Genomic DNA, 12,861 nt, shown 5'->3' on the forward strand with positions numbered 1-12,861 from the left:
TTGAAACCTTAACATTTTTAGCTTATGGTATTCTACTAAAATTACTATCATCATAAAACACCCACTTTTCTTTTCTCTGTACCATAAAATACATATCTCCAAACCCCGATTTAGAATGACAATAGAGTTCATTAGCTATTAAGCACTTCTTCAGGATAATCCCACTTTAAAACTTTTGAGATTCTGCAGCTGCCAGAACTATAAAAAGGCTGCACATTTCCAATGTTTTCACGTAATCAAATTAAGAGACCAAACTATTAATATTCTGCTTACCTCCTAAATTCATTCCAGCTTGCAGACATTTCTGTAATCGACAGGCTGGGCAGTTCTTCCTCCGAATCTTATCAATTATACAGTCGTTCCTTCCCGCACACAGGTAATTGTGCTGGCCTGAATAAACCAAAAATAAAATGCATTATTAGAGGTTGTATTTACATAATTTCAATTGGTTCTTCTCTGCTGTTTTGCACTCATTTTGAGATCCTTATTAATTAAGACATTTCAAATTCCATTCTTTACCCTTTCCAAATGATCTTGGTGAGCTGTCATGGGCCTTTATTATGAGCATTTCTTCTTTTTAATTTGGGAAGGAGTTTTGGTGTCACTCTCAAGAGACATCTCATTACTTTTCTTTTTTTTTTTTTCCTAAACAGGACTGGAATTTTTCTTCTAGCGAGAAACAAACAACTGGTTTGAGCTTTTTCAAATCTTCTCAGATGTGCTGTATCACAGAGCAGTCTGACAACTCTAAGTTGGGGTACATTCTCATGCTCAAGAAGTTCAGGATATAAAGCCGAAATGCACAGCAGAGGTTCACTTTCCCAATACACTCCATGCTCTTCAATCAGTTCAACCAGGCTTAAACCACAATTGTATTATTTCATTTCTGTAAAGCCCCACGGAAGCACTCCTGAAGAGACAGCACGTATTTAATGCAAAAGGGAAATACACAGCAACCAGGGGAAAAGGCTGGCATTTGAGACCTTGGAGACTCAAAAGGCATTTTGCTCCATGGGAGGAACACAAGTAGAGCAATCGGATGCAATGTCTCAGGCAAGGGCACTACCACGTGGCCTTTTCAAAGGCTGGAGCTTGAATTTGATGTGGAAGAACAAAGGAAGCTACGAGGGGTTGGTGTAGCGTGACAGCAGAAGCAAGAGGAGAAGATTATTTTAGCTGCTGCCTTGATCCAGAGGTGGCACACAGGGATCTGGGGTGGCCAGAACAAATGTGCAGAAACCCAAGAGATGTGCAAATAATATTAAAGTTGATGCCAATGACCAAAGCAAGCAGCAGCTGTGGGAGAGGAGGGAAAGCCCGAGAAGAACTCAGGAGAATAGCTGCACTGGAATAGGCAGGGGCTGACAGGCAGGGAGGGGAAATGAAGATGAGCTCCATAAGGGGACAGAGTTGCTGCAGGACAAGAGGCATAAAATATGTTTGCCAAGCTGTTTTCCACAATACTCATAAGCTTCCTAGGGAAAGACAAAGAGAGTATTTATGGGACACAGGAGACCTGGCTTATACTTTGGGCTCTTTCAGGACTTTGCCTTAAAACTTCAGCTAAGTCATTTTCTATCTCTGCACTTGCCTTCCCTTCAGCCTTACAATGTTATCTGTTTAGACAGTGAACTGAAACTTGGGATGTTTCTTGAATCTCTTCACTGAGCATCTCACACAAAGAAATGCAATGTTATTTGAGTAACTTACAGTGTTACTGCAGTACCACAAAGGTGTCATCATTGAGATTATGCTTTAGACATTCAAAGAACAAGCAGATGGGCAAATAAGGGTTTTATTAAGGGACTTCACCTAGCACTATGACAGATGAAAAAGAACAAAATTTCAGCAAAATTATTCATGACTAAGTTACATCAGGCATAAAATCAAGTTGTACAATATAGTGACAGCCCCACTGTCAGCTGGCCTTTAAGTAGGCCGGCTAAACAAGAAAAAGATAAAGTTCTCAGCTAATCACAAAATGAAAACCTGTGTATCACCCAATGCTTATTTTACGATGTGATCTATACCAAAATAGACATGAAAGTGAAGAGTCGACTAAATTCCTTTTTATATTTTTGCTCTGAACTGACTTGAGCACATCCCCTAAAGAACTATCACACAGATAGCATAAAAGTAACACAAAAGGAAAAAACAGCATTTAAAACTGTGATACACATGATAAAGGTGGTTTATATGTCCTTACAAATACTGGCTGACCATCCTTTTTTTGTGGAGAAAAGGGAAAAATGGTTATTTTCTGCCAGGAATGCAGGTGCACTTGCTCAGTACTCATACAATGTCCTTTGTACCTCAGACTACTGCAATACCATTTTTAGGCTTCCACAGGCGGGTGCAGGCTATTAATAAGACAAGTCAGCTCCAACACTGCAAAATGAACCCCACTGCAGAACTACCCTGAAGGCAGTTTGTGCTAAAAAAATGTATACCTGTTAAGTCAACATTTTTCACTACTGCTTTAAAAAGCTAATGGGTTTACTAAAAAAGTTACCATTTATGCACTTCAGGATAATTACTTGGGTTGCATTTTTAAGTGTTGTGGAAGTCTTTCATTCCAACACTGTTGCAACATAGCTTCATAAGAAATATTCCCACAACAGGAGACTATTCCATAAATCACCCTTGGAATGGTTTAGGTAGCCTGCAATTATTGCTTTCTGACCTATCTGATCAAGATCAAAGACTTTCAGAAAACAACTTTACTAGTAAAGGTTCATCATTTTTTGAATCATGCATTTCTGAGTACTAATGTGTGGTACAAAATCTGTAAATTCCTTTTCTAGTATGCAAGGCAAAGGTCTTTCCAAGCCAACATCATCTTCTCAATTTTTTTTTATTTCTAAAAAATCCTAAAAACCCATAGCCATCATAAACCTTATATTAACGGAAGTAACTTGAAAACCCTTATAAAAACCAGTATAGATCAACACTCCAGCAAACCCTCTATGTAGAGTACAGCTATAAAATAATAATGAACAGTTTTTCAGTTAACATCTACAATAAAAAAAAAATTGGCTTTAGTCTTACATGCAATCAAATATGGTGCATTGCAAATAAAACCAATTTTGTAAAGCAAGCCAGCAAAGACACCCATAATGAATCAGTATGTCCCATCTGTGCCTCACTAAGGCCCCTCAACTTCAGGATCAATCCAAAACCCTACATATCTGAAACCGATGCAGTGCTCTTGAGACCTCCAGGGCTCTTCAGGACCTCAACGAGGTGATGGAGGCCATCCTGAAGAGAGGCTGATGCTTTTGTGGTATGAGATCTCCAGCTCTTTCAAGAGATGTATTGATCTGCCTTGTGCAGTTTGTGTTTCGCTTAATCCAGTTGCTCTTTTTATCCTGTTCAATCACCCACAAGTGGGCTGGAAAGTGACAGAGCAGATATTGAATTCTCATCTCCCATGTGCTAAATGCATTAAGATGAAAGTAATTTTTACTTATGCCATCATTAAGAGCATTTACACCAGCTAATTCCTGTTCCACCTGAAATACAAGATACAAAAGATGCAAGGAAAATTTTCCTGTTCAAAATAAATAATGAGTAGGTACAACACAGTTACACAGTAAGAACTTGAGATCTTTTCTCTTAACAGTAGAGCTAGAGGAATATTAAAGTCTGCATTTTCCAGGTTATTGTGCCACTACGTACCACAGAATGACACAACCAAATGTACACACAAAGAGATTTTAATGTTTCCAACTCTCACCTCCAAAGGCTCTATAATTTCCTGCTTTTATAGGTTTGCAAAAGAAAACAAAAAGGAAGTATTCATAAAATTCAGTCTTCACTCTTACTGAGTTTTCCTGAATAAGCAAAATTCAGCTGTAAAGGAGGGGAGGAGAAAAAGCTGCTCTTATTTGGCCTATGAATTACTGCCAAAATGAGGCTACAGCAGAAGTTGTGCCTTTCCCCCTTTTAAAACTCTACAACAGTGATTGAGCCACCAGTCCCCAAAACTGACTTGCTAAGATGAACGTGTGCAGAGCACTCCACTTCCACACAGGTAAGGCTGCAAAAGGAACAGATGTAGACATTTCTTGTCAGTATTATTTCTGTTCCTGTCTAGGACAAAATTAGAAAATTACAGAAATTTCTGAAACATTCCACATGTTTTATCTTCCTCCTAAAAATTATTTTTTGCCCCCCAGTTTTTCGAAGTCTAAGTCAGGAACTGCAAGTCATTAAGGAGTATTCTACATTTCTGCTCTCATGCTAAAATAGCAACTTACTATGATCAAGTGTTAAATTTTGTAAGGAGAAAAAGCGTAGTGCTGGAAGAGGATCCAAAGACTGTTTAATTCAAGCCCACTCAAGGAAGCACGATCAGACTAGCTTAACAGTTCAGGCAAGTTTTTAGTTTTCTTTCTATTTGTATTAAAATCTTCTAAAGAAAGGTGTTCTGCAACTTCCCTACAGGCTCTGTGTGATTAGGCTGGTGATTAGCCACTCTTGAAGTCGTATTTTTTCCCTTTGCATTTCACCCAAATGGGAATATTTTGTGACTGGAAGAGATATTCATACTCCCCCCATGGACATTCAGAGTAATAGATCACCACCTTCTTACAACAACCTCCTGCCTATCACAAGATTTATGTTCCCCATCTCTTTGCTGGGCTAAACAAATCCTCAATCTTTCCTCGTAGATCATGCTTTCTAAATCCGTCAATTCCTCCTATTCTCCTCCAGCCCCTTTCCTAAAACAGGGAGCATTTTTCTTGCTGAGTTTCACCATCACTAAGGCCAATAAAATGGTTATTTCCTGCATCTTGCACACACAGCAGCCCTGCTAATGCAATCCTGGACCAGAGCTGGCTTTGGCAATGGCATTAGGTTGTTGACTCATGCTCGCTTGTGTGTCACTAATGACCAGTTCCTCTCCTGGGGCACCGCTGCCTTCCACATGTTCTTTCCTGCTTTTACCTGGGCAGGCAACTCTCTTTGTTCCTCTCCTACACACTCACTGCAACATCCACTGAGAAAGGCAAAGAAAAAGTCCAAAATCCACTCAGGGTCCAACGTCTGAAACGGGAATGTGCCTTGGGTCCTGAAACTGAGGAAGCCTTGCAAAAGGACAGCAAAGTGAGAAAGCAGGAGCTGCAGCTGAGGACCAAATGAAGCAGAAGTAGTTTGAAAAAAACTTGAGCTTTTAAAATAGTGTCTCACTGAGGCACATCAAAATGCATGAAAAGTGTCCCAATTTTTCTTCTTCCTCCACAATGAGAATTAATACTTTGACTCAGAAAATTGCAGGCAAAGTTGTCTTCTCCCTGCAGGCTGCCAGAATGCCAAGCCTTCTTCCAGGGTTTGAGGAGCTGGAAGCCACCTCCAGCCCTGCCTTGCAGATCTGCATGTAAGAGCTAGGATCCCTTTTGTAGCTTCTAGGCTGGAATAAGTGCTTCGTTTCTGTAATATTTCCCAACTGCGAAGATTATCTCCACAGCAGCAATGATACATATAAAAGCGTTATGGAATAAATAACGTTTGTTTCTTAACACTGTCCCTTCCCTTTTCCCACCAGCCTGTCAGACTGCACAAGCCCAGCCCGTGCATCCCTTCCAACCTGAGCCACAGATCTTTCCTGCTAAAGACAAAGCAAACATGCTGCAGAAAATCATCAGGATTTTTTAAGGGAAGTCTCTCACCTCAGGAATATCTGCTCAGCAAACAGAATTTAACACCAGGTTTTTCTGCTTTCTGGTACAGCCCCAGTGAAGGGCTTTGCCTCCCACAGCAAGGAATCACAAAATGTGCACATCCCAACCTCTCATTCGTGCTCACTGAGCTATGTGATGTGTTCCTTTCAACCAGCTCTGAAACCCTCACAGAATTTGTGAAACCGATGATGCCTCTGCATCCATATAAGCTCCTCCAATTAATAAAAATGAACTGTTTCTACTTTTGATGGCCAGTATACAAATAAAATTATTGCTAGGGCTTACCACAATGATTTTCCACATACAGGAAAGGATTTCCTGTTTCACAGGAGTCATATCACACTATCAAGGGACAAACTGCATATACCTGAGGTTTTCATTTCACCATCTGCAGCAGGCAGGTACTCTCAAATAGATCAGCACGATAAGTACGATGACGAATCTCTTTTCAAATTTCAGTTTTTGCAAAACCCCTATTTCTTACAATTAAAAAAAAAAAGCCTGATAGTCAATGGAAATGAGACCTGCATTTTCATTTCAAATGTCCATTTGTTACACAGTTGAGGGCGCTTTTTTTTGTTTTGGGTTGGGTGTTTCTTTTTTTTTTTTTTTAAAGCAGTTGACAACTGCCCAGCAACAGCAGCCTATGTTTGCAGTCACTATTTTAGGCTACATCACATGTCAATTACATAACCTTGTTTTACTGCTCTTGAACTGGTTCGAACAACCTGGGAAAGAGATTAGGGCAGTCCCTCCCAGCCGGCCATCCATCCGCTTGCTCTAGCAGGACCTGTCCCCCCAGCACAGCTCCAGTCCCTCTCTCCATAACTAGTTACTCATTGCTAGACCCACCTGAGACATTGGATAATTAACTTCCTCAGCTCTGTTTAAACCAGTCCAGTCTGACCACGGTGAACTAATAAACTTGATTCCTCATTCTGAGATTTATGTGTAGCGCAGAATGAGCTTATAAATGCCGTAGCAATTGTACACGAGTTAGATATGAACATTGTCCCTTCATTTTACATAGCAAATGCTCTGGGTTTGTATTTTAGATACTGAATCTCAGGGTTTCCCAAATTCAGGGTTTATCTCCCTTATTACTCCACAGCCCCCAGCATTCCCAGACAACATGCTTTTCGGCTGCAGACCAAGGCTGTATCTGACAAAATGACAATATTGGTCTATTATTAACATTATTACAGCGTCCTTATAGCATAGGTATAATTTCAATCCTTCCCTGAAACAAGAATTTAGAGCTTTCCCTCCTTTATAATAAATTAGAGGCTTAATTAAAATTTGTTTTGACTTTGGCAAAATATTCATCACATCTGGGATATTTCCTGCCTGCTTCTCATTCTAAATTACCTTCTGCTACTTCTAGATCTCAAGATATCTTTCACTTTCTCTACCCTTTTATATTACTGGATTATTTTTTATCTGCTATTTTAATGATGTTTTTCTAAGTCTCCTTTACGTTCAACTTCCCCTTCATTTTTCTTCAATAAAATTTGTTTTCCAACCATTTTTTTTTACCTACTTCCATTCTCAAGACTTTTACCCCTTACTGTAACTCTTTCTTTGGTCTTCTCATTTACCTTCTAAATGAATGACTTCCTCTGTTCAGACAATAAATGGTGATTTCACAGGGCACATTTACACTGCAGTTAAAGGTATGGCTACATCTGATTTAATATAACAAAGTATATTAAAATTACTGATGGCAGGGGATAAAAACTAAGTCTCACCAGCACCATTTCCTACAGGGTCTACCAAATCCAGTAAGGGCTTTTTTAAGAGCACAGACACATCTGCTGATGCTCACAGATGAGCTACCAGAGCTTCCCCCAACAGCGACCACAAATATAAAGCTGATTCCTTTTTTTTTTTTTTTCTGGAAGTGGAGCAAGAAGAGCTGTCCCCCCAGATGCTTTATATGCCAAACTTTACCAGTTGCCTTTTATGCACTCCCTACACACACCTAAGAACAAAGACTCCATCGCTCTGCCAGTTTTGACATGGAGACTGTCTCCTGCTCCTTCACGTTCTCTGGAAACTTGGTTTCACATTGGGCTGAGACCAGGCTAACAAAAACAATTGGAACGGTCTGGTGATCCTGGCAAAGGAGACGAGAAGTTATAAAAATGATTCTCACTCACTATTTTAAGCAGACTGAAAGGGCACCGATGAGAGGGATCAAGGAGAGAGAGGAAATTTGGCAAGGCAGCATGGGATGTAGCCCAAAAGAGGCTACTATTTTCTGCAGGAGAAACCATCCAGCAGGGATGAAACCTGCTAATGACAGCAAGACAAGTGAGCACAAAAATATTTCTAAACACCTCATATTTAAGGTCCATGAGCACATTCTCCTATGCCATGCTTAAAACACACTGCAGAATTTTGAAATCCCCTCCACGCCTGTGTGTGGTGCTCCAGCCACCCTCTAATTCACACAGGGTGAGCCACCAACACAAGATATGCCCCAAACAGGTCCTGAAACCATTCCCAGGGCTCCCACTGTCATCTCCACAGAAGGCAGAGCTCATTGCAACAGCCCATCAGCAGTTGGTCAAGGAGAACAGCTGGGCCCTTCCAAAATCCAGAGGAGCTAAGCAAGGTTTCCGTTCAGCTGGCTGGAAGTCTGAACACAGCCACATGATGGACTGCAAGACAATTCCCTTTTCATGTGGTCAGAGACATGCTGAATGATGTCAGCACGGAAGAGGAATACGAAAAGTACTTGATCTCTGCAAAGCATTTCTGATTCAGTGAAATCACACAGCACTGGAAATCTGTTTAGGACAAAACCCAAGGAAAAATATCTAGGAATACCAAAATATTCCTGTTATCAAGTGAAATAATTTTGTTTCTGTTTTGAAACTAGTTTTCAGATCAATTGCTTTTGATTTTAGATTATAATGGATACAGTGATACAGAGAGTGAGAATTAGAGCTTTAGAGGATGTTGTTTTGACAAAATCACACATCTAATACTTTACAGCATTTTCTCTCACAGCAAGTTTCCAAATTTTCAGTTCGATTTAAATTTTAACTGAATATTTTTAAAGCTTCTAGATGCTGTTATCTGCAGAGGTAGATTTACAAGAAATCATGCTGCATGCATGATGGCTAGTTCTGCTTTCCCATGCTACAAATCTGATAAGGCATTCTTGACATATTACAAATTTGCAGGCACTTTAATAGAAAATCTCTATGTACAAGAAATGGTCCAAAAGGTCTGGAAAGATTTTTTAAAATAAGTATCATGCAAAAATCTTAAATTGCAACTGAAATGCCCTTCCATTTTTTGCTGATATAAAGTGGTCAGCCAATCTGCTGCACTGACATACACGATGTAGTATCCTGCTCTACAAATAGCTCACTGTTACAACTGGATTTCAGGAAGCACACAGTGTAAAATGAGATTTGTGTGAAATATCAAGTTCATTTAAGGGAATGTTTGAGAGGGTGTGGGGGGGAGCATTCTGCAATATGGAGCACTAGTTGGTAATGTAAGGATTTCTGAATGATTCTGGCTCCCTGAGCCATGATCAGTCAGTGAACACTAATGAAAATATTCACCTCTATAAAAACATTTGTATTTGCAAGTGTCCATGAAGCCTGTTACACTCTATTTATTCTTCCAAACTTCTGAGTCTGCCCCACCATCCCACTGATATATTAATGTATCAACTGTCTTTGCAGTCATAACTAAGAGAGAACTTCTCACAGGACAGACAGAAAAATCAAGATGCACAGCATTAATTCTATGTTTTGTACCTCCATTTTAAAATCTGTAGTTCCAGGCTGACTCCTTCAGTAAGATGCATGCTACTTATAAAAAATCATACTAGAAAAATAGGCTGTTTGTTTCACAAAGTAAAACTTTCCCCAACTCTTGATCTCAGTGAAAATGTTAATTTTTTTGTTTTTAAAACTAGCTGCCCTTTGGTTGTTGCAAACATTTTGATGTTCAAGTCTGCTGTGTTCTTGCATTTAGCATGCTCAGCAGATCATAAATTTTATTCTGTGTGAATGACACATTATCTTCAAAGCATATTTTTCTTTTGCATTTTTCATGTACAGTTTACTACAGCTCAGTCTGGAAATATGCTAAATTTATAATAATGAATATTATTATGTATAATAGCAACAATTTAAAATATTGCCACCACATACGTTGACAAATATTTTCCTCTAGAACCCTGGTCAGTAATAATTTTCTTTTAAAGGCTGCAAGCAACACCATCCCAACAGAGCTTCTTAGCACCATCTCTTAAGATCCCAAACACAGAAATGTCGACCAAAGTAATATCAGATGCTCACCAAGGTGAACTTAAAAGGTCTCTGCATTTTTTTGCTGACTTTTGGACAAGGAGTCTGTTTTACCCTTTGAACTATGTACTTGTCTCCCTATTTATTTTCTTCTTTTTCTCTCTCCATTTGTTTATCTTTATAAGGAAATTCAGCTCTCTGTTACCCAGATAAAGCTGAAGAAAGAAGAAAGAGGATTCAGGGATAGTAGAAAGAAGATCCGACAACTATAATGAAATTTCACAGCATGTTTACTGTTAAAATACTGTAACAACCTAAAACAAAAAGTGCAAATTAAGTAGAAGAAAGAATATTACACCAATTAAGATCACTATTTCCATCTTTAATTGGATGAGCAGGTCTTTCCAAGCACAACTCCCCAAAGTGGTTGCAGAATTTCTAAGCTGCAGAGCCACAGATCCCAGTGCCCTCCAGTCCTTGCTCCCAAAACCTCTAAATGGGACCTGCAAACACTTCACCCTTTGCCTACTCATCCGACCTCAAGAGGCTGAGCAAGGCATCACAGAGCAGCAAAAACACCAAAGCTTTGCCTAACCACCCCAAATTTTACTGGAGCTCATCTCCAGTAAAACCCCATGGACCCTTCAGCCAGGCATGCTGGATTTGACACCTTGGCCATAGCACCAGCACCAGATGTCCTCTAAGAGATTAAAAAAAAGAGATAAAAAAGCTTGCCATGGTGGCAGCCACCACGCTGCATGCTGGATCCATGCCTGCATTTCTGCACCTTTTCCATAGGAATTGCAGTTTGCTTTGCCACAGAAATATATGGAGGTGTGACCTTTCACACTGGAATTATCCTAGGTCTTGAACAACCAAAGCCGTGGATGATTTGCTCTGCATCTGACATTTTCAACACATATAAAGTTGCCACTGGGAGATAGAAGCAAACAAGCCAGTCATCTTTTAAAGCACACAAAACTTTTCAGACACGTAATTCTTATGCCAGAGTGACATCTTGAAGGGATCAGACTTTTCTTTTGCTATAAGGGAATGGATATTCAGGCAAAACTGAATGTGTCAAAATTCAGCCCCAATGATGGTGGCCACTAAGAACAAAACTGAAAGAAGAGGCATAGGACAATAGAAAAATAATTATCTTGGGGCATAAAAACATCGTAACTCAGGCATAAACGTAATTACTTTATTCTACTTTCAAAGAGCATTCTGCCTAATTGCTATAATAGTTATTTAAAAATTTGTTTTGCTCAGTGAAAACTAAAGACCGATTAATACATAATTTACATTCAGAATTCACCCCTGCATTAGGGTTGCTGCTCCTCCATGGTATGTATCCTCACCCCTTGCATTCAAGTCATTTAAGAAGATCAAAATCAGAAGGGCCTTTAGTCTATTCCCATTTAACTTCAAAAGAGGCAGGTTTGAAAACAGATTTTTTTAGAGTTCCAGTTAATTTTTCATAATTAGGATTCCAGTAGTACTAAGCAGATTGAATTCATTTTAGTTTCCTGCAAGTTGCTATTTAATACAAACTCACATGAAATGAAATGTCATTGATTACAAGAAGTGTATCAATAGCACAAAAATACTTTGGATTAACTTTCATAAAATACAGCAATTTCCTCATTAAAGTGACAGAAGTCAGCCAGGGCCAGAGTCCAGTCTCTTCAGGAGCAGCTGTCAGAGCTAAGGCTTGCTGGAGAGGTCAAGGAAGGAAAGGGATGGTGAGGGAGGTGGTCCATTAGTGCAAAGCCATGGTATGAGTTTAAGCACAGTTCCATGTGGCTCACAATGGAATTTTGTACTCTGGAAAAGGTGGAATTCACTACTGGCATCAAAAGAAGTTGTTTTATCATGGAAAAATGATAGTGACTAAAGGCAAAATCCACTTGTCTGAAACATGCTTTGTAAGTAAAAATTACAAAATCTGTATTAAGAAAATGGAAATTTTAAAAAGATCACTAATGCAAAAAAAACAAATCTGCTTTCTATTTATGTCAGATTTCCTTGTGATGTATTGCACCCCAGTTTATAGTTATGGGAGGATAATCCAGTCCTATGCTTTTCCTTATACATCCCAAATTTGCTAGGCTCTGTTTTGCCATCCTCAGAAGTAACTTTGAAACTGCCAGGCACCAGCATTAAAAGCCTCCCTGAAAATGTACACTTGTGTCTGAAAACACACAAAGAAAAGATCAAAATGAAAATTAAAAGCAGATGCACTTATGTACTAAAAGGTTTTTCCACTTTGATAAGTGGATTATAATGAAGTGTGGCACCATGTTTCATACAATTTATTAATCCAGTCCCACTTATTTACACTCTGAAACAGCATAATGATTTCAATGTTGGAGCACAGCCAAAACTCGCATGCAGAAATAATTAAAAAGTTATGTGGAAAGATTGGTGTTTGCTGGTTTTTGAGGGGTTTCCAAAGAGACAGACAGACTTTCAGTTAACCAGAAGACCAAAGTTAAAGTAGACAAGACAAAGTGTGGAAGTGAATTCGTTTTTGAAAGGGAGTAGAGACCTACAAAAAGATAACCAGAGGCTGACTTGCTCTGCCTTTACAGCCCCTCCAAGCCTGGAGAAGCTGGTGCAGAAAGAAGACCTCTCCACACTAGTGCTGATGCAACCAGGGAAACTCCATTTACCCACATTCAGATGTCTACACTGAGTAAAAGGGGAAATCAGGCCGTCAGTGTAAGAAATCCACTATTCCTTTGCAGAAAAATGCAGTCCTGGTTGGCAGTTCCTTCCTGGGCACTCCTCCTGCCTCCAGGAGCATCCTTGCCCCTCACAGTTCCTAGGCAATGGTCCCCAAAGATGCTGAGCCACCCAGCAGGTCAGGAATACTTCCTTTAAAGGGTGAAATACACAAA

At 39.5% G+C, this 12,861-nt stretch overlaps 1 protein-coding gene across 5 annotated transcripts in view; it reads right to left on the minus strand.

The window, feature by feature from the left end:
* The window catches only part of NR3C2 (nuclear receptor subfamily 3 group C member 2), a 189,919-nt gene that overhangs the window by 49,327 nt on the left and 127,731 nt on the right, over positions 1 to 12,861 (minus strand). For all 5 annotated transcript variants that reach the window (XM_085058213.1, XM_085058215.1, XM_085058214.1 and 2 more), the window contains one exon: positions 274 to 390. In XM_085058213.1, coding sequence (XP_084914339.1) covers positions 274 to 390 — 117 coding nt within the window. The remainder of the gene's footprint in view (positions 1 to 273; positions 391 to 12,861) is intronic.

This window comes from Lichenostomus cassidix, chromosome 4, assembly GCF_008360975.1.
Source record: "Lichenostomus cassidix isolate B80296 chromosome 4, HeHo_3.0, whole genome shotgun sequence".
NCBI lineage: Eukaryota > Metazoa > Chordata > Aves > Passeriformes > Meliphagidae > Lichenostomus > Lichenostomus cassidix.